The sequence below is a fragment of the Tachyglossus aculeatus genome, chromosome 7 (genome assembly GCF_015852505.1).
Source record: "Tachyglossus aculeatus isolate mTacAcu1 chromosome 7, mTacAcu1.pri, whole genome shotgun sequence".
NCBI lineage: Eukaryota > Metazoa > Chordata > Mammalia > Monotremata > Tachyglossidae > Tachyglossus > Tachyglossus aculeatus.
Window position 1 is genome coordinate 58,462,192 of NC_052072.1, and position 26,012 is coordinate 58,488,203.

General features: G+C 43.0%; 1 protein-coding gene across 7 annotated transcripts in view; it reads left to right on the top strand.

Moving 5' to 3' along the window:
- FN1 (fibronectin 1) overlaps window positions 1-26,012 on the top strand; it is an 87,508-nt gene that overhangs the window by 4,219 nt on the left and 57,277 nt on the right. For all 7 annotated transcript variants that reach the window (XM_038749084.1, XM_038749085.1, XM_038749086.1 and 4 more), the window contains exons 3-12: window positions 1,301-1,438; window positions 4,072-4,203; window positions 5,396-5,533; window positions 7,882-8,040; window positions 11,635-11,826; window positions 14,358-14,537; window positions 15,489-15,665; window positions 17,409-17,558; window positions 18,672-18,800; window positions 21,181-21,324. In XM_038749084.1, coding sequence (XP_038605012.1) covers window positions 1,301-1,438; window positions 4,072-4,203; window positions 5,396-5,533; window positions 7,882-8,040; window positions 11,635-11,826; window positions 14,358-14,537; window positions 15,489-15,665; window positions 17,409-17,558; window positions 18,672-18,800; window positions 21,181-21,324 — 1,539 coding nt within the window. The remainder of the gene's footprint in view (window positions 1-1,300; window positions 1,439-4,071; window positions 4,204-5,395; window positions 5,534-7,881; window positions 8,041-11,634; window positions 11,827-14,357; window positions 14,538-15,488; window positions 15,666-17,408; window positions 17,559-18,671; window positions 18,801-21,180; window positions 21,325-26,012) is intronic.

A 26,012-nucleotide genomic window follows, 5' to 3' on the forward strand; every position in this document is an offset into this window, starting at 1 on the left:
CAGTCCCCTGGGGAAGATGACCTGCAATATCCTGGACTTCCAACTTTTTGCTGGCAACAAACATCCGAGCTGCTTTTTCACTTTCAAAAATTCTTGTTCTAGCATTTCTTGGGGCTCACTTTACTCTGGGGAGAGAGTGGAGCAATTTTTTTTGTCCAAAAGAAGGGTGCTGAGAATGTGTTCAATTCATTATTTGAATAAGGTGCCACGCCTTAATTTCACTGCACAGAAACGCTGTATCTTTTGGACTCATTTTATTTTTATTTAACCACCCTTAAGGCTCTTCTGCAAACTTGCGAAATGTATTGCCCCTAACCCTGTAAACCATCTTTCCCCTCTTTTAGAGTTGGAACTTTGTCCTTTTCTTGATTTGGTAGAATCTTTTCAGGATGAGGAGGCAGGGGAAGGTAAAAGATAGTTATAACCTTCTTGAAAGGGTAGGACAAGGGTGAGACGTGAGATTCAGGATTCATTTGAGGTTTCAGCTTGGATCATCCCAAATCAGGTAGGCAGCCCATGCTGGCCCCTTGAAGAGGCAGCAGCGTCATTGGATCAGACATTTGATATCTAAGCGACCTTGTACATGGTCAAACTGTGGTTCCCTACCTCCATGTTGGGCAAGAAAATATTTCTGGTATCTTTGGGTGGGTCCAGGAGGGAGGACACATTTTTTTAGACCCAGCCCCCACAGGTTCAAAATCTCACCATTAGCTGTGTCGCCTGGGAGTTTTGGGCACTCAGCACTTGCCGTAAGTATGATAGCTGCAGTTTCCTGGGAGATACCTTGTGGGGAAAGTGGAAGCCCAAATTAATTTGTGGATTTACCAGAGGTGACCCAGTGGTTTAATTAGTTATGGTATTTAGTAAACACTTACACAGCACTAGGGTACACTCAGGATATACAAATAGGACCCAGTCCCTGTTCCATGTGGGGTTCACAGCCTGAGGCAGAGGGAGAACAGATGAGGAAACCGAGGCACAGAGAAATCAAGTTACTTGCCCAAAGTCACACAGCAGGCAAATAGCAGAGTCCAGATTAAAACCAGGTCTTCTGATTCCCAGGCCCATGCTCTTTCCACTTAGCCACACACTGCTTCTTTTCATTCATTCATTCAATCATATTTATTGAGCGCTTACTGTGTGCAGAACACTGTACTTGGCTTCGCATCAGGGCCAAGCACCCAAGTTACTAGATTTTAGTGTCTTGCCTTCTGTTCCCCTGCTATCTCCTGGAACTTTTTTCACCGAATAGGATTCTTGAAGTGTTAGTCTCACTTGACCTCCGATTTTTCCTTCTCAGCTGAAGAAACTTGCTTTGACAAATATACTGGAAACACCTATCGGGTAGGAGAAACCTACGAGCGTCCCAAGGACTCGATGATTTGGGATTGTACCTGCATTGGGGCCGGTCGAGGACGAATCAGCTGTACCATTGCAAGTAAGCCACACGTGAGAGCGTATCTGGAGTCCAGAACCCCAGAACAGTGTGTTCTGCCCCCATAGATGAGCATTTATTTTTAGGGAGAGCCTAATGCTTCGAAGAAAAATATCACACGTCCTCTTTCTAAAATGGGTCACTGATGAAGAGTCTCTAGTTGTATCAGCAGCGTCCTGCAAAGCGGGGTACTGTCCAGAATAAGTTGGGTCTGTCCACTCTCCCAGCCCACCAAAGCCTTCCCAGCACAGGCGAGCTGAATAAAAATTTAAAAAAAAAGCTTGTGTTGAAGGGAAAGAGTACAGAAGCTTCCTGGGGATACTGGGACTACAATTCCCGGCACCCTTTGGGTTCCTGGGAGTATCCCCAGAAGTGAATTTGAAACCTCTTGTGGTTCTACCTGCTATCACTCCAAGGCTGGCCAGGCCCTTGGATGCTAATAATAACAATAATAAGAAGTGCTGTATTTAAGCACTTGCAATGTGCCAAACACTGGAGTAGAAACAAAGTAATTGAATTGGACACAGTCCCTGTCCCACATAAGGCTAACAGTCTTAATCCCCGTTTTACAGATGAGGTTAGCTGAGGCACAGAGAAGTAAAGTGACTTGCCCAAGTTCACACAGCAGATAAGTAGTAGAGCTGGGAGTAGAAACCAGGCCCTTCTGACTCCCAGGCCTGTGCTCCATCCACTGGGCCACACTGCGTTCTCTATGGTCTAGAGAGAGGGTCCAGACTAGCCGGAGCAAGGGTCACAACTGAGATTTGGGTGGGACGCCTTTCTAGGTTAATTTGATTTGTCCAGCAAATCGTCTTCATAATCCTAGAGGGGAAAATGCCATCTATTGTCACGGGAGCCTCAGGAGGACAGCAAGCTTCAATGAGTGAGTGATTTCTTAGAGTCCGGAAGGGAAGAGTCAACAAGACAAAGTTCTGAGTTGGTGCAGCTAAATCTTGTGGACACTATCTCTTCTACACAAAGATGTCTCCAATTACAGAGATTAGTAATATCAGTCACCTCAACTGCAGGCCATTGCTTTATAAGCTCAACTACGTCCTTGTGAGTAAACTCAGCTATTAAAATGCCACTATTTCCTGGACTTCCTCCAGTTTCTTGGCAAATCCCAGCCACCTGGGTGTTTATTAATCTACATGCTCACGTAATGTGGGTGAAGATCATCTGTAACAGGCTTCTGATTGGCTGGTGAATGAAACCGGGGCAATACTGTGAAAGGGGCAAATCCTGAGACAGTTTATAGATTCATCTGCTCTCACCCTCCCCATTCTCTGGAAAATGTTCTTCTATGGCAATGCGTGCCATTTTTCAAACAGTCAAGTAGTAAAATTACTTAATTCTACTCTGGCAAGAAGCACCTCTTTGGAAGAGGTGAATTGCTTGTCGCAATTAATGTTTCCTGCTATGTTAACAAAAAGGTCAGACCCTTCTCTCTCTACCACGTAGAGGCAAGTTACTGTGGGAAGACAGAGGTTCTGTGATCTCTCAGGATTTATCATGACTTCCCTACTGATTTTCCTGCACTTTTTCCATTGCCAGCTAATTGTGGTATTTGTTAAGTGCTTACTGTGTGTCTAGCACTGTTCTAAGGGCTGGGGAAGATTCAAGATAAGCAGGTCAGGCAGAGTCCTTGTTTCACAGGAGCTCAGTCTAAGTAGGAAGGAGAACAGGTATTGACCCCCCATTTTACAGATGATGTAACTGAGGCACAGAGAATTTACGTGACTTGCCTAAGGTCACACAGCAGGTACATGGCAGAGTCAGGATTAGAACCCAGGTCTTCTGACTCCCAAGCCCGTGCTGTTTTCCACTAGGCCATGCTGCTCCTCTTGACTGAAGTATGGTGGAGTCCAGTTAGACCTCCAAATACAGGAAAGTGAGTACCTTCATGACTCTGCCACTTGTCTGATGTGTGACTTTGGGCAAGTCACTTAACTGGTCTGTGCCTCAGCTCGCTCATCCATCAATTAATCAATCATATTCACTGAGCACTTACTGTGTGCAGAGCACTGTCCTAAGCGCTTGGGAGAGTGTGCTGTAACAATGTAACAGCCACATTCCCTGCCCACAATGAACTTACAGTCTAGCTGGGGCTTACAGTCTAGAGGATCTGTAAAATGGGGATTAAAATTATGAGCCCTACGTGGGACAGGGACTCTATGTCCAACCTGATTATCTTGCATCTATCCCAGTGCTTAGACCAGTGCCTGGCACGCAGGAAGCACATAACAAATCCACAAGTATTATTATTGTTTTTATCATTATTATTATCCATCATTTGTAAGCCACCTCTTGAAATGTTTAGCAGGACAGCAGTTTCAACAGTTTTGTCACTCTGTAGTTGGGGTCACCCACCTGTATTGCGCATAGCTTTTGGTTCATTCATTGGATCACATTTATTGAGCACTTACTGTGTGCAAAGCACTGCACTAAGTGCTTGGGAGAGTCCAATAGAACAATGAACAGATCCATTCCCTGTCCACAGCGAGCTCAAAGTTTAGAGGTGACAGGCATTAATATACACAATGAGTAAATAAATAAATAAATGTCTGTTGTCGACAACGTTCTGTCTTCTTTGTCTACTTGGAGATGATAAGCCACCATACTTTTACTTTGGGCAGATCGGTGTCACGAAGGGGGAGAATCATACAAGATCGGGGCCACATGGCGCAGACCTCACGAGACAGGCGGTTACATGCTGGAATGTGTGTGTCTTGGCAACGGGAAGGGGGAATGGACCTGCAAACCTGTCGGTACGTAGTAGCTCCAGACTCTCCAGGGCTGGAACGGGGGCAAGGGAAATGGGCAGAGCAGGGACTTGGCCACTAACAGAGTAGACCTCAAGGATCGAGCTGCTTTTCCACAGCACTTCCAGAAAAACTCGTGCAATGGGAGACAACTGTACAGGGGAATGACTCTACAGGCCATTTTGCAACAGTGAATCCCATTGAAACAACGCCTGAATATTGAGTAAAATAACAGAAGGCCATTCGGAACAGGAAAATGATTGAAGGGGAGGGCTGTATTAGTTAGGGACCAGGAGAATTTTCTGGATGGCCCCTAATTTTGCCCACCAGTGGTGCACAGCAGGCCCTGAAGACATTTTCTTAGAATTCTAAAAGGGAAAATTAAAGGCTAAGGACCTTTGCAAACTTACACTAGATTTTTTTTCTAGGTATCAATCAATCAATGGTATTTACTGAGTACTTGCTCTATGCAGAGCACTGAACTAAGTGCTTGGGAAAGTACAATACAAAGGAGTTGGTAGACGTCTGACTTAATTGATAAATCTGTCATGATATTTAGTCTGCTGCCACTGCTGGAAGCAGAATCCTAGTCTGAGTGGACCACTGGTCTAATCCGAGAATGGCATGATTGATGATGGTGTGTGAATTCCTTGATGCAACCTGCTCCGTTTTTCTCCACCAGTGCAAAAATGCCGAATCATATTTTTAAAAGGGCAATTTGTTTGATGTTTGTGGAAAATCAAGAAATGAACTCGTTTGACCGTGTTTATCTTCTGACACATAAGGTGTATCATTTCCAGGATCTTTTTTTTTTAATCTTCTAACTTTATGGTCACCCACAATTGGAATGCCATCTTACTTGGCCAGTCCTCCTCTCTGACTACATTTTGTGGGCCTGATGGGAAGTGAGCGGCTGTTTTTGATCAAGATCATCCAAGTGAATTTTTGAGATGAAATATACAGTCTGTTTGCTTCAAGATAAAGCTGCTCCAGCTCTATTTCAGTTTCTCCTGTGATTTCAGTTGTGTCTAGTTCCAGGGCACGTGTTACAGGGCAGGTCCCTGTTTTTCCAAGAGTGCTACTCTTTCAGAATGATGTGGCTTAATTTTCACTTGCCCACTCTGTGTTAAATTACAGGGAGATTGCTCCATGCAAAGTAACCCTTTTCCCCCTTTTTTTCCCTGCCAATTTCCGGTAGCTGAGAGATGCTACGATAACACAGCTGGGACATCCTATGTGGTCGGAGAGACCTGGGAGAAACCATATCAAGGCTGGATGATGGTGGATTGTACTTGTTTAGGAGAAGGCAGTGGACGCATCACCTGCACCTCCAGAAGTAGGTTCAAACCTTACCCTTGAGTCCTAGGTCCAAGATTCAAATCCTGATCCCCCACCTAAGTCACTTGGTGGCTGGCTTCTGAAGACTTGTAATTCAGAGAAACTGCATTCTTGCCCGGTCTGCCTTTTCCAGTTCTGTATTCACTGTTCACCCTGTCCAAATAAGACATAGAATCTGGGCAGTCTCTTCTCAATGTTTCTTCCTAGGTTTTATTTCTCTTGGAATTAAAGAGATGGACTTCTCACCAGAATGAAAGAAAATTTAGGCAGCCATTTGAGGTGGGGATCTTGAAATTCAAAACCCCATGGCATTTAATCAGAAACCACAAAGTTCCCCAAAACACATTGGCTAGCTACTTTGCAGTTTGGGGTGGTTTTTTTTTTTTTTTGAGATTTTGGTAATAGTGATGAGAACAAAAAAAGGAGTCTTAAAGCGTTCTCCCCATAGCTTATCCTTGTTTCTAATATACATTAAATGTATCTAAACCACTGAAAAATCAGATTTTGTGGGTGGGATTTTTTTTAAAATTTTTTGAACATACAATAAGGCATAGCTCAAAGCCAGCCTGGTGAAAAAATGTTTAACCTGGAAGTCAAAGTATGTTGTTTGAAGAGGCTACCTCGCTGTCCTTGAGCTCTGAAGGGACTTTGAACCAAAAGTTATTTAAACTGCAAAATATCTTGTCTCTTGTTTCTGCTCCTCAGCTCTCCAGTAACATTTAAGAGGGCTTAAATGTTGCCTTGGTAATATGAGGCTTTTTGAAACTTTAAGGGAAACTTTAGTACCATTTAGTATATTTCATAGTACCAAAATACCCAGTAATGATCAGTGTATGACTTTTAAGGTGTAATCTGAAATGATCAGTTTTTATCTTGTCTGTGTGTTTGAGCAGGTCCATTTTCAAAATTTGAGATCTCTTTTGTTAATGCTAATTTAAAAGGAGAAAATAACACACGTCAAAGTGTTTTTATGCATCCTTCCAATCAAATTGATTAAACATGGTTAGCTATGTTTTTGCTAACTGCCCCAATGGAAGCAAGACCACAAATAAATCTTTTTTATCCTCCTCATTGCAAAGCCAAAGTAGAATTCTAAGTCTTCAAAAGGGATGTTGGGATTTAGAGAAGGTTATTTTGGTTTCAGACTCATTAGGCATGTGAATAAATCGATTCCAATGACTTTCATGTTAGATTTTTTTTTTTTTTAATCCTGAGAGGAAATGAAGCTATTTCCAAATACCAAGATGCTGGAAATGAGGATAATACCTCTCATAGTCAGAAATGTGCCTGGGGATTCTTAGACCCCTGGGCCATCTCACAATCCTTTGTTCACCTCAACCCCACATCTATTTTAAAATCCCACACCAAAAGAACTCCAAAATGCCTCTGGGCCTACACTTTGGGCCACAGCTTCTCAGATTCCCCCAAATTATAGTCCTTTGTCTTCAGCTGGGGGGCCAAGGGGTGGGGTCTCTCTAAATCAAGACCGGTTCTTAGACGGTTGAAATAGATGGACAATTTGGTCATCTAATGGCAAACTGCCCCTTTATTGTCTTCCTTTCTGTCCCAGAACTCACTGGAAAGTCGGATGGAAGCAGTTACAGTAGATGATGTAAACTGGGACCCACATTTAAAACCACATTTAAACCAGCAGTCTTTTCCATTATCTGGGCAAATGACTAGCATTTAATCATTTATTATTTGTAAAGTTCTGTCTAATTGCTTTTTTTTGGTCTTTTGATACTTTGCAACAATGTTGCTGTATTTGTCCCTGGGTGGTAAACTGGGTCAGAGATGAATGAACCTTTGCTTTGAGGGCTGTTAGGGGTAGGAGGTACTAATTGAAAAAGCCAAAAGGAGTTGTTAATTCTTCTGGCTTTAGGAGTGTAAAGGAGGGTAAAGAATTGGTACTATCACTCAGATCTGATGCCTAAGGGCAATAGGTAGTGTTTAGTCAAACCTCCTATTGTCTTCCCTTCTTTAAAGTTCTCAAACAAAGATCCTTATTGAAGACTGAAAGGCAGGCCGGTGAAAGACAGTGCTGAGTATCTGAACACCTCAGTAGGAAGAGAAATCTAAGAATGAGCAGTTACATACAAGTTTCTAATAGAAGTAATGAAAGAAGTTATCGCTTGGTATAAAGCAAAGGCTATTTTCAGAAACTAGAATTGAGGCTAAATTGAACTAATACCTCCTGCTTTAGCAAGCTGATAATAGCCATCTTGCTGAAAATGGAAGCACTGCTGCCAGTGATAAAATCCCTCTTAGAGTTGCCTTGCACCAGATGAGATAGGAAATAGACGAGGACATGTTTGATGCATTGAAATATTTTTTTCTCTTATGCAGATAGATGCAATGATCAGGACACCCAGACTTCTTATAGAATTGGTGACACTTGGAGCAAGAAAGATGCCAGGGGAAATTTGCTTCAGTGTCTCTGTACAGGCAATGGCAGAGGAGAATGGAAATGTGAGAGGCACTCATCTTTACAGACAACTGCCACAGGTAAGCTACAGGAAGCCTTGCCTCAGAGAGTTGATTTGGCCAAGAAATTGAAAGAGATTTACAACACGTTATTACAGATGGCCTCTGTTTTTTAATCATCTATTTGGCCTGTGCTTGATATACTTCTTGCATTGGGATTTATGGTTTCATTCACTGGATTAGTAGTGGTAGAATTTGATGACTTCATTTTTTTCAAGAAAATGATGGTTTTCATTTTTGTGCTGATAATAGTATCGTCAATGGATATTAAATGAAATGGTCCCTGCCCTTCCAAGAAAGGAGATGCAGTGTTTTTTAAATCCTCAATTTATCAGACTCACACACTTGTTACCTTGTTATATGGGCAGGGAACTGTTAACCAACTCTGTTGAATTGCACTGTCCAAAAGTACAGTGCTCTGAACTCGGTAAGTGTTCAATAAATACCATGGATTGATTGTTATCTGAACTAGTAACCTTTTCCAAGTTTTCCTCTTATTGAGGAGTATATTCCTACCTGATTGCTCACCTTGTTGAGTCCTCCTCTAGAAGGAAAGAAGAGCCTGGTAGTTCTCTTTCTCAAAATGAAACGTTTCCTTCTTGTCATCAAAAGAATTCTTGCACTCCTGTTGGCATTTCAGAACACAAATCATAGGCATTTGCAAATCATTTCCCTTCCTTGAAGGAAATTTGTAATCCCTTTCATCTTCTGAGTCCCTTGGGCAGAGGTCATTTTGACATTGAAAATCCAGGAAATTGGTAAATTCCCTATAAATGGAATTGGGAGGGTAGAGCCAAAATTCTATTTATACCATTTTTCAGCAGTGGGTGGAGGAACCCTTGAAATCTTAACCTATTTTTCTAAGTTTTGGAGAAAGAAGTAGAGCAATATAGGGGATCTAGTCTATCATTCTCCTTAATGTATTTTTAACAACATTAAGTTTTGACTTTGCTATGGGCCCTTGTGCTCTCTGTGGACCAATGGATCAATAATCGACATTTTATTTACTGGTAGTCTTCCGCTTACGAAGTTTCAAGTTGACAACAACAGTTATAACATCAGCACTTAAAACAGTGCTTTGCACATAGTAAGCGCTTAATAAATGCCATCATTGTTATTATTATTATTATTATTTCTACCATTGAACTCTTATTCAGCTTTCCAACACATCTCTATATAATATTAGTCTATTTAAGAGCACTAGCTCTGAGGCCATGGGGTGTTGGGGAATGTGAACTGCAGGAAAATGGGGAGAGCATTTAAACATTGTGTTGGGGATGTGACTAAAGATTGAACGAAGGTGGAGGGAACGGAAGAAACCAGAGACAGGGAGAGGATGTTCCCTCTTCATCTGGGTGATGAGTGCCTGGGTAGATTGACACATCCATTTTACTTTCGTTGAAATGAACGTTGGCTACCTTATTTTGGAACCTCCCTGACTATATAATAATAATAACAGTGGTATTTGTTAAGTGCTTACTATGTGTCAGGCACTGTTCTAAGCACTGGGGTTGATACAAAGTAATCGGGTTGTCCCACATGGGTCTCACAGTCTTCATCCCCATTTTATAGATGAGGTAACTGAGGTACCAAGAGATTGAGTGACTTGCCCAAAGTCACACAGCTGACAAGTGGCAGAGCCGGGATGCGAACCCATGATCTCTGACTCCCAAGCCTGGGCACTTTCCACTGAGCCGCGCTGCCTGCTGATGTAAATACATCAGTGCAGCTGCCTTATTCATCTCTAGGTTGACTTCATGGTTCTGAGTAATTTGGGTGATAGTGTGATTTGCGACCTTGGTTTGGGAACCAATCCCCCATTTATAACATTATTCTGACTCGCTGTGTTTCGGACTAAAGGTCAACCCAATCCTGTTGGTTGAGTGCTTGCATTGTGCGTAGCACTGTACAAAGTGCCTGGGAGAGTACAATACAACAGAGTCGGTAGACATGTTCCCTGTCCATAAGAAGCACATGCCATTTTCAGGCGCCAGTTGTATGTCAGAGCACTTCCTACTACTATTTTTGGCTTCTCTTCTCATTAGGTTTCTTCCAAAGGGAACTCAGAAAATGATAACCAATCCTTAGCTCTATTGGCCCTGCCAACAAATGAGGTGGATAGCTGTTTCCTTAGAAGTGGATCGAGCCCTATAGTAATAATAACTAATAATAATTTTGATATTTGTTAAGCCCTTACTATGTACCAAGCACTGCTCTAATCGCTGGGGTAGATACAAGGTAAACAGGTTGGACACAGTCCCTGTCCCACATGGGACTCGCAGTCTTAATCCCCATTTTACAGACGAGGTAACTGAGGCACAAAGAAGTAAAGTGACGTGCCCAGGGTCACACAGCAGACAAGTGGCAAACCCTCTATCCTATTTACTATTGAGTTGCGGGGTTTTATTTAAATCAATCAGTGGTATTTATTGAACACTTACTGTGTGTAGAGCACAGCATGAAGTAAACAACAGGAGCAGCTTCGCCTAGGCGATAGAGCCTGGGAGTCAGAAAGACCTGGGTTCTAATTCCGGCTCTGCCACTTACATGCTGTGTAAACTTGGGCAAGTCACTTAACTTCTCTGTGCCACAGTTACCTCATCTGTAAAATGGGGATTAACACTGCGCTCCATGTGTGACCGGGAATGCGTACAACTCGATTAGTTTGTGTCTGCCCCAGCGCTTAGTATGGCAGCTGGCACCGAGTAAGCGCTTAACAAATATCATTAAAACAAAAGAGTTGGTAGATACATTCTCTGCCCACAATGAGAGGGGGAGACAGACATCATTAATATAAATAAATATTTGATTACTTCTCTCCTGGTATTCAGAACAATTGCACAGAGAATGCTGAACCATCCAGACTCCCAAGGCTTCCAAACCCAAGTTGGCTTTCAAAGGGTCCATTTTGTTTAGAGAACTCCCTTGTCCTGTACCAATGAGAGAGAACTGAAAGGAGTCGGTTCTTGACCCTCCTTGCTTCTTGCCACAGGAAAAGTCAGGCTGGCCTAGGCTTCCTTGGAATTATGAAGAGGTACAACTACCCACGTCCTGCCTCTAGCCTGGAACGCCTTCCCTCCTCAAATCCGACGGACAATGACTCTCCCCCCGTTCAAAGCCTTATTGAAGGCACATCTTCTCCAAGAGTCATTCCCTGACTAAGCCCTCCTATTCTTTTCTCCCACCTTGCTCTGCATCACCCTTACTTGTTCCCTTCATGGGTGCTCTTTGTGGGCAGGGAATGTGTCTGTTGTTGTATTGTACTCTCCCAACCTCTTAGTACAGTGCTTTGCACACAGTAAGTGCTCAATAAATATGATACGAATGAATACATGAATCCCCACTCCCAGCCCCACAGCACTTAGGTACTTATCCATAACCTATTTGTTTATATTTATATTAATGGTTGTCTCCCTCTCTAGACTGTAAGCTCTTTGTGGACAGAGAATGTGTCAGTTTATTATATCGTACTCCCTCATTCACTTAGTACAGTATTTTGCACACAGTAAGCGCTCAATAAATACAATGTGAATGAACGAAAGGAACTTGGGAGGAGTTCTCCGTCGAGCAGGTGCTCCCCTTTCTCACTCTTGGCATTTTGTGTCCTCATGCCAGGTTCTGGCTCCCACGCCATCTCGGAGGTCCACACGGCGCTCTACCAGCCGCAGCCACAGCCTCCTCCTTACGGTCACTGTGCCACTGACAACGGGGTGCTCTACTCCATCGGGATGCAGTGGCTGAAGACTCAGGGAAGCAAGCAGATGCTGTGTACTTGCCTGGGCAACGGAGTCAGCTGCCAGGAGACAGGTAGGCATGCCTGCTCTCACTACACTCCTACTACAACCCAACCCTCATGCTTTGCTCCTCTAATGCGAACCTATTCACTGTACCTCGATCTCGTCGCCGACCTCTAGCCCACGTCCTTCCTCTGACTTGGAATACCCAAAAGACAATTACTCTCCCCCTCGCTGCAAAGCCTTATTGAAGGCACATCTCTTCCAAGAGGTCTTCCCTGACTAAGCCCTCCTTTCCTCTTCTCCCACTCCCTCTGCATAGCCCTGACTTGCTCCCTTTATTCATCTTCCCTCCCAGCCCCGCAGTACTTATGTACATATCTGTAATTCATTTATGTATATCAATGTCTGTCTCCTTCTCTAGACTGTAAGTTCATTGTGAGCAGGGAGTGTGTCTTATATTGATATATTGTACTCCCCCAAGCACTTACTACAGTGATCTGCACACAGTAAGCTGTCAATAACTACAATTGTCTTTCAGACTTTCACCCATGACCCCATGGCATTCCCTCTCCAGCCCAGTTTGGGTTTTTGGGTCCTCCCAGCAACTCTCTGAGTCATCCATAGCAGTGCCTTTTCTTTTTTGCTTCTGACCCATCACTCACCTCCTTTCCCTCTGCCTGGAAATACCCACTACCTCCTAGCCTCCCTGCATCTTTGCCAAGCCAATTTCATCTCCTTCTAAAAAACTTCCTCCTCCAGGATTAATCCCCAGATTCCCAATCTTGCCAAATGCTCATCTCTCTTGATAATAATAATAATAATGATGGCATTTGTTAAGCACTTACTATGTGCAAAGCACTGTTCTAAGCGCTGGGGGGATACAAGATGATCAGGTTGTCCTACGGGGGGCTCACAGTCAATCCCCATTTTACAGATGAGGTAACTGAGGCACAAAGAAGTTAAGTGACTTGCCCAAGGTCACACAGCTGACAATTGACAGAGCCGGGATTTGAACCCATGACCACTGACTCCAAAGCTGGTGCTCTTTTCACTGAGCCATGCTGCTTCTCTAAGCACTTTGGGTTCTTTATCAGTCAATAAACAATCAATCAGTGGTATTTATTGAGCACTCATGGTGTGCAGAGCACTGTACTAATCGCTTGGGAGGGGATAATATAACAGAGTTGGTGGACAGGTTCCCTGCCCACAACGAGCTTACATTCGAGAGGAAGAGGAAGACATTAAGTTATGGATATTCACATAAGTGTTGTGGGACTGAGGGAGGGGTGAATAAAGAGTGCAAACCCAAATGCAAGGGTGATGTACAAGGGAGTGGGAGAAGAGGAAATGAGGGCTTAGTCAGGGAAGGCCTCTTGGAGGAGATGAGCTTTCCATAAGGTTTTGCACAGGGGGAGAGTCACTGTCTGTCAGATATGTAGAGGCAGGGCATTCCAGGCCAGAGGCAGGATGAGGGTGAGAAATTGGTGGTGAAACAGATGAGGTCGAGGTACTGTGAGTAGATTGGCATTACAGAAGTGAAGTGTGTGAAAGCAGCGAGGTAAGGTAGAAGGGGGCAAGGTGAATGAGTTCTTTAAAGGCTTGGTGAGGAGTTTGTGTGAGTAGTATATCTTGAGCCCCTTCTGAATGCAGGGCACTGTAACTAAATGCTGAGAGAGTACAAAAGAATTAATAGACGTGGTCCCTAACTTCAAGGAGCTTATATTTTGTATTCATTTATTTAGCACTTGGATACATTATTTATATCTCCTGTCATTCTCTTGACTATTGCATATCTATCAATTTATGTCTGTGTGTCCACTGACGTAAACTCTCAAAGGCAAACATTTCATACCATATAATTCTTCTGTGTACTACCTAGTATGTAGAATAGTGCTCTTCCAACAGTGGTACTCCGCCAATAATGTTGAGAATGAGAGAAAGAAAGCAGTCCTGGTTTCTAATCTTGGCTCTGTCCCTTGCCTGCTGTGGGGCCTTGGTAAGTCACTTGACTTCTCTGTGCCTCAGTTTCCTCATCTGTAGAGGAAATGAGACTAAAATACCATGTTCTCCCTCCACCTTAGATTGTGAGCCCCATGTGGGATAGGGACTATGTACAGTCTGTTTACAGTGCATCTATCGCAGCACTTAACACATTCCTTGGCTCATAGTAAATGCTTAACTTATACTTTTACAGTCCTTCATCTGTGTGTTCAGCCAAACACCCAGTCAGTACTTTTAAAAACGCATAAGGGAGGATGTTGGGATGTGTGTGGTGTGGTCTTTTAGTTTAAGCGTATTTGTTAAAAGCTTACTGTGTGTCAGGCACTGTACTAAGCGCTGGGATAAATACAAGATAATCAGGTTGGACGCATCCCTGTCCCACATAGGGCTTACAGTTTTATAATCCCAGTTTTACAGATGAGGTAACTGAGGTACAGAGAAGTTAAGTGAGTTGTCTGATTGTAACACAAAAGACGAGTGACGGAGCTGGCATTAGAACCCAGGTCCTCTGACTCCCAGACAATTTCTCTTTTCACGAGGCCACACTGTTTCTCACAGAGTTTGGTGTTGTACTGTAAATTTGTACTCTTTGGCCTCCAGCTGTGACCCAGACTTTCGGTGGCAATTCGAACGGAGAGCCCTGTGCCCTGCCATTCAAGTACAACGGCAGAACCTTCTATTCTTGCACCACGGAAGGACGCCAGGATGGCCATCTGTGGTGCAGTACTACCTCCAACTATGAGCAGGACCAGAAATACTCTTTCTGTACAGACCACTCTGGTAAGTCTCTCAGGAGAAATATTTGTTTTTCTTATGGCTTTTGTTAAGTGCTTACTATGTGCCAGACAGTGTACTAACCACTGGGGTAGATACAAGTTGATCAGGTTGGACACAGTCCAGAAATGACTGTAGTCCATCTTCATCCAAATGGATGTTGGTTCAAACTGCCTTTTCCTCTTCGTGTCGTGAGACCCTTTTAGGGGAAAAATGTTTTTCAGTTCATTAATTCAGTCAGTCATTTTGGGGGGGCACTTGCTATGTTCAGAGCACTGTACTAAGAACTTGGAAAGTACAATTCAGCAGCAAAGAGAGACAATCCCTGCCCACACCGGGCTTACAGTCTAGAAGTCACATCGATCCCAGTTCAGCTGTGGATCCTTGGACTGGGAAGAAAATGCCACGGGCTAGCCCACTTTCTGTGAAAGAACACCTCCCTTGGGGGCCAGGGCTCTCAGAGCTGAGGCAGAGAAGGAAAAGAAATATTACTAAAGATACTTTACCTTCTCAGGATTTCTGAGGAACAACACCCTTCTTTCACCTCTTCCCAAATGAAAAAAATTCCAGTTTGTTCCTTTGGAATATTTTGGGCTCATATCTATTAAAGATGACTGCCATACTCACAGGCAGTAGGTCAGAGGACAGTGTCAAATTCACACAGTTTTTAAGGTCTAGAGGCAAGGTTCCAATGATGTCTTTTCTCAGAAGGGAAAGGTTTGCTTGAAGCTCTTATTTTCACATCCCTTGACTTGAAGGAGCGAGTCCAGTGTGAAAGTAAAGGTGACTGCCCTAGGTCTGCTTTATATTTCCGCTTTAGAGGTCTTTTAGACAGAAGAAGGCCCTTGTTGGCAAATGAGCTGCTAGAAGGAGAGTCCTTCCCTCAAACAGATTCTCCAAGGGTTTACTTTGGGGTCAAACACCTCAGTCACTCAGTTCTTGTCTTGTTTGGAACAGTTCTGGTTCAGACGCGTGGGGGCAACTCCAACGGAGCACTGTGCCACTTTCCTTTCTTGTACAACAACCGCAACTACACTGACTGCACTTCGGAGGGCAGGAGGGACAACATGAAGTGGTGTGGCACCACCTTGAACTATGATGAAGATCAAAAGTTTGGTTTCTGCCCAATGGCTGGTACGTTAAAGCTTTCTTAGTCTCTGAGTTTTCAAGGAGGGTATAGGTATAGATCCATTCTTACCAAGTATCTGACCCAGCAATGGCCTTTCTTACATTATTATGAAATCATCTCTCTGGAAATTGATGTCAAGAAAAGAAGGCAGGATATTGTTGAATCGAACAGGCCAATATTCTTTTTGAGACCACAAGCCAAGATGTTTAAAATATAAACCTTCATACAGGATATTGTTGAATCCAACAGGCCAATATTCTTTTTGAGACCACAAGCCAAGATGTTTAAAATATAAACCTTCATACAGCGTTAATTATTCAGTAAATCATGTTTAATAGCAAATTAAGACCTATTTATGATACTAAAATTGGTAAAAAGTCCTGAATATCACATTGTCCTATATGTACCCTCTGGACTCTTTGATCAAGGGCCCTCAATGAAGTAGTTGGAATATTCAGTAATGGACACATTATTGGATGGGCTGTCAGACACTGCAGAAGCTGAGAGGACTAAATCTTAAATTAAAGACTAACTGGGTTGGGCCAAGGCCCTCAGAAAAGCAAAGCCTGGCTCTCGGGATCTTGTGCATTTTGGGGCGGTTACCAGCAAGAGGATTTTTGACCCTTTGAAAATCAATCAGTGGTATTCATTGAGTGCCTACTATATGCAAAGCGCTGTACTAAGCACTTGGGAGAATAAATTCCTGATATGCAAAGTTTATCCTTTATTCAAATTACAAATCTCAGTGCAGCCTAATTCCAGAGTACATTTATGAGGATCTCTCCCTCCTCCTCATTATTGTTATCATCATTATTATTAGAAGTAGTAGTATTTTTGTTCAGTGCTTACTATGAGCCAAGTACCACTCACCTTGGCTCTACTCTCATGCTGCTGCTGTCCTGAAGTCTCAGGCCTCAGTTTACATGGTGACTGGAGAGAGGAAGGGGAGATCTTACAATGACCACTTCCTCCCTCCCCATCTAGGCAGCAGCCTTCAAATTGGCAGAGGAGTTTTGAGCTGGTCAAGAAGTCTGGCTGTGCTTGCTGTCTCAGGCCCCAAACTTTCTGCCCAGTTCGCCCTTAGGGGCTGAGCTCCCAGAATTCTCTCTCAACTCCTCACTCTATTTCCCCACTCTACTTAATAATAGTAATAATAATTGTGGCATTTGTAAAACACCTATTGTGTGCCAGGCACTTAGCACTGGGGTGGATACAAGTAAATCATTTTGGACACAGTCCCTGTCCCACATAGGGCTCACAGTCTTAATCCCCATTTTCAGATGAGGGTACTGAGGCAAAGAGAAGTGAAGTGACTTGCCCAAAGTCTCACAGTGGGCAAGTGGTGGAGCGTGGATTAGAACCCAGATCCTTCTGACTCCCAGGCCTGTGCTATATACACTAGGCTACTGGAGTACTCACCCCAGAAGCACTTAAGCATGTATCTTTAAACTTGACTGCTTCTCTCTACCTGTAATTTATTATAGAGCTTGTCTTCCTCACTAGATTATAAACTCATTGAGGGCTGGCGTCATGACTCCCAAAGCTTTTTCACTCTATCACATGCCAATAAAGACTATTAATTGATTGAAGCTGGCAAAGGGCAAATTTGGTCAGCTGGCCTGCCACCTGGAGTCACTCGCATCATTTCCCAGGCCCCTGTCCTTTCTATTCCCAGCGGGCATTAGTTTCCCCTTAGTACATCTGGTCTGCTCAGATTGAGTCATTGAACATGTCTCTTGCTCTCACAGCCCACGAGGAGGTCTGTACTACCGACGGAGTCATGTATCGCATTGGTGATCAGTGGGATAAGCAACATGACATGGGCCATATGATGAGGTGCACGTGTGTGGGAAACGGCCGTGGGGAATGGACTTGCGTGGCACACTCCCAACTCAGAGGTATGTATGTGGGTGAGGCTGTATCTGACTGTCTTCAGAGTTTGGAAAGAGCTATTAATTGGAGACTGCACAGCAAAACCTACATTTATTACCAGTTTCCACCAAAATAAATGAGTGCAGAGCTTTGTGGCTTTCATATAAGACTATGGATGCTGCCAAAGGCAGGTCAGGAAATATATTGCCACTGTAGGCATAAACACTAAGGGAACTTAGTCCAGCATTTCTAAATGGGTGAGTGCCAAGGAAGAGAAAACAGGATGACTTCAAAAGGGACAGCTCAGACGTGTGAACATCCTAAAGGTAATTTCTGACTGAAAAAACTAAACAGCTTTTGGAAAGACCAAAAAGACCAAAAGGAAGCTGGCGTGGTAGAGAAATACCTGCACAGTTGCTGTGACTGAAAATAGATATGGCTGGATGTTGGTATTAAAAAAGGTCTTAGAGAAGTGGGTAGTTTTAATCAGCAAATAAAACTCTACTGGGTAAGCCAAGGTAGTGTTATGTTAGGGGGTCATGGGAATCAAGTGCTTCACGAGCTGTTCAGTCCATATTTTGTCTGCTTCATCTCATCATAGTCGGAGTTGAAAATTAAGTAGACTGAAAGTGAATTATTTTTAAAAATAGAAAATGCCTTTGTTAATTAGTTATAACTGTGAATTTGTTAAGCACTTATAATGGGCCAAGCGCTGGGGTGGATACAAGGTAACCCCAGATGGGATTATCATGTGGGTCCAAATTTTTAAGTAGGAGAGAGTATAGGTATGTCATCCCCTTTTTTACAGACAAGGAAACTGAGGCACAGAGAAATTCAATGATTTGGCCCAACATCGTACAACGGGCAAGGAGTAGAGCTGGGATTAGAACCCAGGTCCTTTGACTCCAAGGTCCATTTTTATTCCACTAAGCCACGCTGCTTCCCACACTGTGTATTACATGAAAAGGAACCATGCATTATAAAAGTGCAGAATATGCTCTATCTCCCTTTAATGGGGAGGACCAAAAGTTCCCATGGTGGGCATTGATGACCTGAGGGGATGTCTGAGAGCATTAATATGTCCTTACTTCCTCAGCGAAACACCTTTTGACCAGTATGTCCCACTCTCTCCTGAACAGACCAGTGCGTTGTGGATGATGTCACCCACAACGTTAATGACACCTTCCACAAACGGCACAAGGAAGGCCACATGATGAACTGCACATGTTTTGGCCAGGGACGTGGCAGATGGAAGTGTGATCCAATCGGTAAGTTCAGTCCCAGCTCATGTCTCCAGAGGTTGTTGACGGAGGAGAGAAAAAAAGCAAGAAAGCTCGCTTTGAGCACTTGATATTCACCCCACCCTCAGACCCACAGCGCTAGGCATGTATCTGTCAATTATTCATTTGTATTAATGTTCGTTTCCCCTCTCTAGGCTGTAAGCTCATTGTGGTCAGGAAACGTGTTTACCAATGCTTTTATATTGTACTCTCCCAAGTGCTCAGTACAGTGCTCTGAACACAGTAAGTGCTCAATCGATATCATCAAATAAACAAATAAAAACATAAAGGAGTAAAATAAATATCAAATCCTCATCCCAAATGAGGATTCTAATGGATCATAATATAGAGTGCCTGGCTGAAAGGAGTGGTATTAATGGACAAATTTATGATCCCTTGATTTGGTGGGGGAATATTTCTGGAATGATTGTCATCCACTAGTATCTGCATTCTTAAAGAGAGATTGTTATTTGTTAAATCAGCATTTACAAATTATGGTTTGATTAGGAAATAATAATGGCTGCATTCCAGTTCTTGCACCAAATTACCTACTGACAGTGTATCTACACATTCACAGAATTCGTGCACATTTTTTTAATGCCTTAAGGCTGTGTGCAGGGGCGTGCTGCATGGCAGAATCCAGTACTGTATCATAAAGCAAACACCATCTGCCAGAAAACACAGATCCAAAATCCTCAGGCTTACTGGCATGCTCACGTTTCATCTCAAGCATCAACTTATCCATTTTCCTTGGCCACAGGGTCTGTATGGGAAATCAGATAGAGTGGTCCCTCCTCCCATTCCTGTGTTACTGTGAATTGGAAATGTTAAAAAATAAATCATTTGGGTATGAAACTGTTTTCAAGGTTTGCCACTGTTCAGCAGAATGAGTCAATCAGTAGAATTTGAGTGCCTGTTGTGCATAGAGCACTGTACTAAGTGCTTGGGAGAGTATAATAAATATAATAAGGCTTGTTCCCTGCCCTCAAGGAGCTTCTAGAATAAGAAGGGAGGCAGATGCAAAAGTATTTACAGTTAGGAGGAAAAACTGAATGGAAAGAAGCACAGAGGACTAATTAAAAGTTTATTTAATACAGTACATAAATCAGTTTATAAAGTGCTTTGAGTGGCTGTGGGTAAAGAAGAGCTGAGGGTGACATTTGGGAGGATATGACCTGGGGGGAAAAATATAAAGGGGGAAATCCTCCTGGAAGAGCTGGGATTGCTGGAGAATTTTGGAAGATGGGGAGAACTGTAATCTGCTGGAGATGAAGTGAAGGGAGTATCTGGAACTTGGGGGTGAGTGTGAGCAAAGGATCTGAGATGGGAGAGTCCAGAACGAGACACAGTGAAACGGTTAGCTTGGGAGGACTGAAGAGTGTGAGCTGGAATGTTGGCGGAGAGGAGAGTAGATAAAGGGGGAGAAAGTTGATGTCTTAAGGCCAGGTGGCAGGAAGTGCACCGTAGCCATTCATGCAACCTAAACCTGAGGAGAATGAACAGATTGGCATGCAGGCCTGTAGCTCGGTTTGAACGGAATCAACCATTTGCTGTTGAACTATAAAGGTAGAGGGAACATGGAGTGCCAGGTTCTTTCCTCCGCCTACATGTTCCATTTCCCTGTACGAGTGACAAGGAGTCATAAATGTGCTGATAAATCTCACTTCTCTTCAGAAAAGTCTACTGCTTTCGGCTGCCCTTTTAGTTTTGTGAAAAACAGAGAAGGCTGAGGTTTGAAGGACATGTGTTGGAGGACATGCATTCATATCACATCAAAATTTAACCTAAGCCTTAATACTTTGTTCCTGGAAAGGGCAATCTTCTGGATTTTTTTACTAACAAAACAAACCCAGACCCGCTGATAAGATCAGTTTGTTTGACTTGAGACTGTTAAACCAGAGAGTAGAGCTGAACCTACGTGGTTAGACTCTGCCCACATCAGGATTTTTCTACTTCTAGAGCTAATGGGGACACCAAAATGGAGTGGTGGCTTTTCATTTTCAAATGGAAAACTCATTTTATTAAAATGGGATTTTAAAAATCCCGTAAATGTGTTGAAATTCATAACCTGCATTTCTCAAAATATATTGAATTCAACTGAAATTTAAATCTTTACATTTTCATTTAGAAATAAAGTTGTTTTTAGGACTATTACCCTTCACAAGTCTTCCAAAGTGTACAGATTCCTTTTTTCAACAATGACTCCAATGACCTGCAAATCATTTGGTCTTGGAGAAACCGTTTCAAAAGAACATGTGTGAGGAAGGGAGTAGTTTTAAGTTTGCATGTGCTAGTAAACTTAGATAAGTATTTTTTTGGCCTTAAAATTCATTTCAAAATGTTCTATCCTTGCCTTTCTGTGTATTAGATCAGTGCCAAGACTCAGAAACCCAAACGTTTTACCAGATCGGAGACTCGTGGGAGAAGCATGTCCACAATGTTAAATATCAGTGCTACTGCTACGGTCGGGGCATTGGAGAATGGCATTGTCAACCTTTGCAGGCCTATCCAGGTACCTACTAATACCCACACACAGACACACACCCATATATAGATTTGCTTTTCAACTACATATTGCAAGATAATACTCATGGTGGTGAATCTTTAGGTGTGTGGATGTGGTTGAAAGAACAATGGTGTGTGGCTGTGGATGAAAGTACAATGCGCAATCTAGAGTCCATTCGACACTTGGCATTTACAGGTTGTCCCATGTCATGATGATGTATTTGCCTCTTGCGGCATCATTTCAGTGATCTGTCTTAACTCCAAGTAATCTGCATTAGCCCCAAAAGGAAAATGTAGTCGATTACAGAGGAGGAAGGGAATTCCAAATTGGAAAAAAAAAATCCATTCCATCTTGTGTCTCATCCCCGTGATCAAGTACAGAAATAAGTGAGACTAGTGGTTGGATGCCAAAGCTGAAGAGGTCCAGGGATTTGTTTGGCCATCTGAGGACTTTAAACTAAGGACTTTTATACACTTCATTAATGTGCGCCATGAAGAATACAGATGGAACCACTCTGATCCCAGACAGACAGAAGGGAGCTTGTGCAGTTAGCAAGATCTTTTCATTAACATTCTGAACATGCCTTCTTCCTGAGGAGGTGGTTTTTTGAAGTAGAGAAAGCCAGCCACAATGAAGGCAGAGCCTCTTAACTGTGAAGAGGTCTCTTCCTCAGTCAGTCATGGAGGGTACCAAGACCTGATGGCAACCTGTGCCTAAATATGCAAAGTGGGAATCTATTCTACAGGGGTCCTCCTCATATGGAGCATGGAGGAAATGCCACAGAAGTTCAGCATCCTATTAGAAGAAAAGCAAAATAACTTACTTGTCTGTCTAACTTGCCCTCCATTGCCAGCAAAATTCCGTTCAGAGTTCTTCTGGACCAACTCCTGAAGAATATAGGAATCCAGGCATTAGCTATATTACGAAGTGATTTCAAACCAGAAAACAGCCCAAGTCTCTTGACTCTGTCCTATGCATTTTCCACTAGACCATGCTGTTCCTAAACTTAATAGAATCACCAGTGTTACTTTCTAAGTAGTTATAATTTTGATGGGCAGACCTGCTGTAGAGTCATTTTTGATTCACCATAAGAACAATTATTTCATAAATAAATTGCAACCAATAGAATATAAAAAGCTTTGTAACTACTAGAAAGCATTGTTTTTTTCCAGTAGTCACTTAAAGCAACAGTTTTGAAAGTAGCTAAGTGTTCTGAACCACAAAGTTATTAGTATTGAAAGGCTTTTTGAAAGAAGCATTGTAGAAAAGTGAGTTTGCCATTACCCTTCCTGGATAGCTTTCATGGCCTAATTGAGAGAGCGCAGGCCTAGGAGTCAGAGGACCTGGGTTCTAATCTTATTTCTGCCACTTGCCTGCTGGGTACTCTGGGCAAGTCTCTTAAACTTCTCTGTGCCTCAGTTTCCTCATCTGTAAAATGGGGATTAAATACCTGTCCTCCCTCCCCCTTAATCTCTGAGACCCATGTGGGACAGGGATTGGGTTTGACCTGATTATTTTGTATTTAGTACAGTGTAAGTGCTTAACAAAAACCGTAATTATTAAAGTTGGGGAGAGGATCAAATTGTCAGTGGTATGGGATTTGGAGGCAAATCAATCAATCAACCAAACATATTTATTGAGCGCTTACTGTGTGCAGAGCACTGTACTAAGCACTTGGGAAGTACAAGTTGGCAACATATAGAGACAGTCCCTACCCAACAGTGGGTGTTGTTGCAGGGAAGAAGATGATGTGATTATTTCAATTGAAATGTCCTAGAAGTAGGCCCCAAGTGCAATCAGGAAGGAAAGGATTTAAGCCCCTGACAGACATGGGGCCTTTGCTCCTGGTTGACTTCAAGTTTTGCAACAGCGCAAACTGTGTATAAGTTAAGAGTATGGCAGGATTCTAAGAGTAACGGAATGGCAGATTATGAGAGTGGGTTGTCTTTGACCCTGCTGTGTTTAAACAACTACGAAATCCTGGCAGGAACAAACTAGAGGAAGATAAGAGCCTCTTGGTATGTCAATAAGCAACCAGGGAAATCCAGTGGACTCAGCAAATTAGAGCAAGATTTCATGTCACCCCAAAAGACTGGGTGAAAAGCTCATGAGGGTGTAACTTTTCCAAGGCCACTTTTACTGCCATTTATAATCTTTGGGTTCTATTTAGTCAGTTATGAAATTTGGAGTGGCATATCTCCTAGGTAAATGATTCCACTCCTCTAAGAGCTCCACCAAAAGATGAAGTGACAGTCAAGAGGTAGTACAGAGGTGTGGTACAGCGGGGGAGTGAGAAAGTGGGCCAGAAGAAGGCTCAAGAAAATCTGGGGGAAGAGGGGTTTGATAATCAGGGAGAGATTGGCTGTCTGCTGCTGCTTTCTGATTTCCCAGCTGTCTTTCTCCCCTGACCATCTTCCTCTCCTCAAGGATGGGGTGCGATAGATTGACTTGTTGTAGTAAATTCTTGATGCAGGCTGATGGGTCTTTGATCAATCAGTCACTCAGTGGTATTTATTAATAATAATAATTGTGGTAGTTATTAAGTGCTTACTATTTTCCAGGCATTATACTAAGTGCTGGGGTGGATACAAGCAAATCAGATTGGTTAAGCACATAATATAATGCTTAAGCGCTTAGTACAGTTCTTTGCACATGTAAGCACTCAGTAAATGTGAGTCCCTGTCCCACATGGGGCTCACAGTCTCAATCCCCATTTTTCAGATGAGGTAACTGAGGCACAGAGAATCTAAGTGACTTGCCCAAGGCCATACAGCAGACAGGTGGCGGATCCCGGATTAGAACCCATGACCTTCTGACTCCCAGGCTCGTGCTGTATTCACTATGCTGAGCACTTACTCTGTGCAGAGCACTGAACTAAGCCCTTGGAGAGTACAGTATAACAGTGGTGTTAGACCTGAACTTACAGTCTAGAGGGGGAGCTTACGGTCTAGATTCACATCCTTTCCAACAGGACGCTGGATGCTTGTGTCAGAGTACCATTATTATTCTCAGAGGGAAATTCCACAGACAGGCAGAGGCATCATCCAGAGTCCTTAGTACAAGAGCTCCTGTTTCCTAAAGGCCCACATACACCCAAGACATCTGATAATTGTGAACCACTTTTCATAATCGGCAAATCTCTAAGGATGAATCACTAAGCCTGAAAAAGACAAACTGGTACCTGGAAAATCCTATACCTGGCCAAGGATCTGCCTCAGTGGCTGAGTGTAATCCAGGCACTGAATTCTTCTGTCTACGCAACACACTGTCCAATGGGGAAAGGCTACACAAAGGCAGAGGAAATGGAATTAAGAAGACTAATGTGTCCTTTGGGAGACTGATGGATAGAGTCTGGGGTCAACATGGTGCCAAGCTTCATACAAAATTGAAGGTCTCCGGAATGGCCATGAGCTTTCACTGGACATCATTTGAGTGATTTCTAAAGCAGCTCCGCCAGTGCCTATTATTTATCATAGAAAGATCAAAAGGCAATGAGGTCCTGGAGCATAGTCAGCCCAATAGCAACCAAGCAATGTTGTTTCTGTACCCACTTGCTGGGCTGGATTGTGAAAGAGAATGCAAAGCAACAGGTTACCCGAACAGCTCTTCCCTAATGAGCTGAAGGAGGGTAAATGAGATAGATGAAAGAAACACTTTAAAGAGAGGAAGAAGCCAAACCTGTGCTATGTCCTAGCCATGGGCATTTGGAAAGGAACAGTGGAAGACAGGTCTTCGTGGCACCCAGCAATTCCTTTCCAAAAGTCCATGGCTAGGACATATCACAGGTTTGGCTTCTTCCTGTCTTAAAAGTGTTTCTTTAAAACAGCGGAAGGCAGGTCTTCGTGGCACCCAGCAATCGGAAATGGGTTGACTGCCTTAGAACAGGGACTTCAAGAAGATGACAGGGGCAGGTTTATGGGTTTATTCTTCTACATTTTATGAGGTAATTTGTGAACGGTCTGGTGACTTCGGAGGAACTTCCTGAGACAGTTCACCCAGCACATGGGAAAAGCTTCAAGCATCTCTTTTGGTTCTTGTTGCTGAGCTTCTCTAATGGAGTCTCTATTGCTCCATTGGTATCTGTCACGTGGCTAAAGCAAACTCTTAACTATGCTAGGTGAAAATAGCATCTTCTTGAACTGGGAAGCTAAGAGCTTTTCTGCTATCCTTTGATTCCTGAATGTTTGAGAGGTGTGAAGTAAATTAGAGTGAAGCTGCTAAGGTTAGGTGAGCGTTAAAATATTTCCCACAGGGGACTGAATTTGCTTTGCTAGGACTAGAGTAAGCATTTAGGTATGCAGCCTGTGTGTTTGTTCGGATGAGCAATAAAGGGAAACTGTCTACACCAGGACTCTAATGGCTAAAAGAATAATGTGGCTTTAGAAAAAAGATTATCCTTTCCTGGTAATTTCCAAGGATTTAAATGTACTAAGTTTAAATTTGACTGAACGAGTGCTTTTAAAACAGCCAACTGAGATAGGGCAATGGGGATTATCATCTTTCAACTTATAGTGAATTTGAGATTCATTAAGACCAAACTGACATTGATAGGCTTTGCAGGTTTTCTATTTCTCTTTATTCCTATTACTCTGTATGGTGACTTGCCTTTGAAAAAAACAGATTTTTTTCCGAAGGCTCGGGTTCCTTTTTAATTCTTTTTTTACTCTTTCTTTCAGACCATTTTTCATAAATCA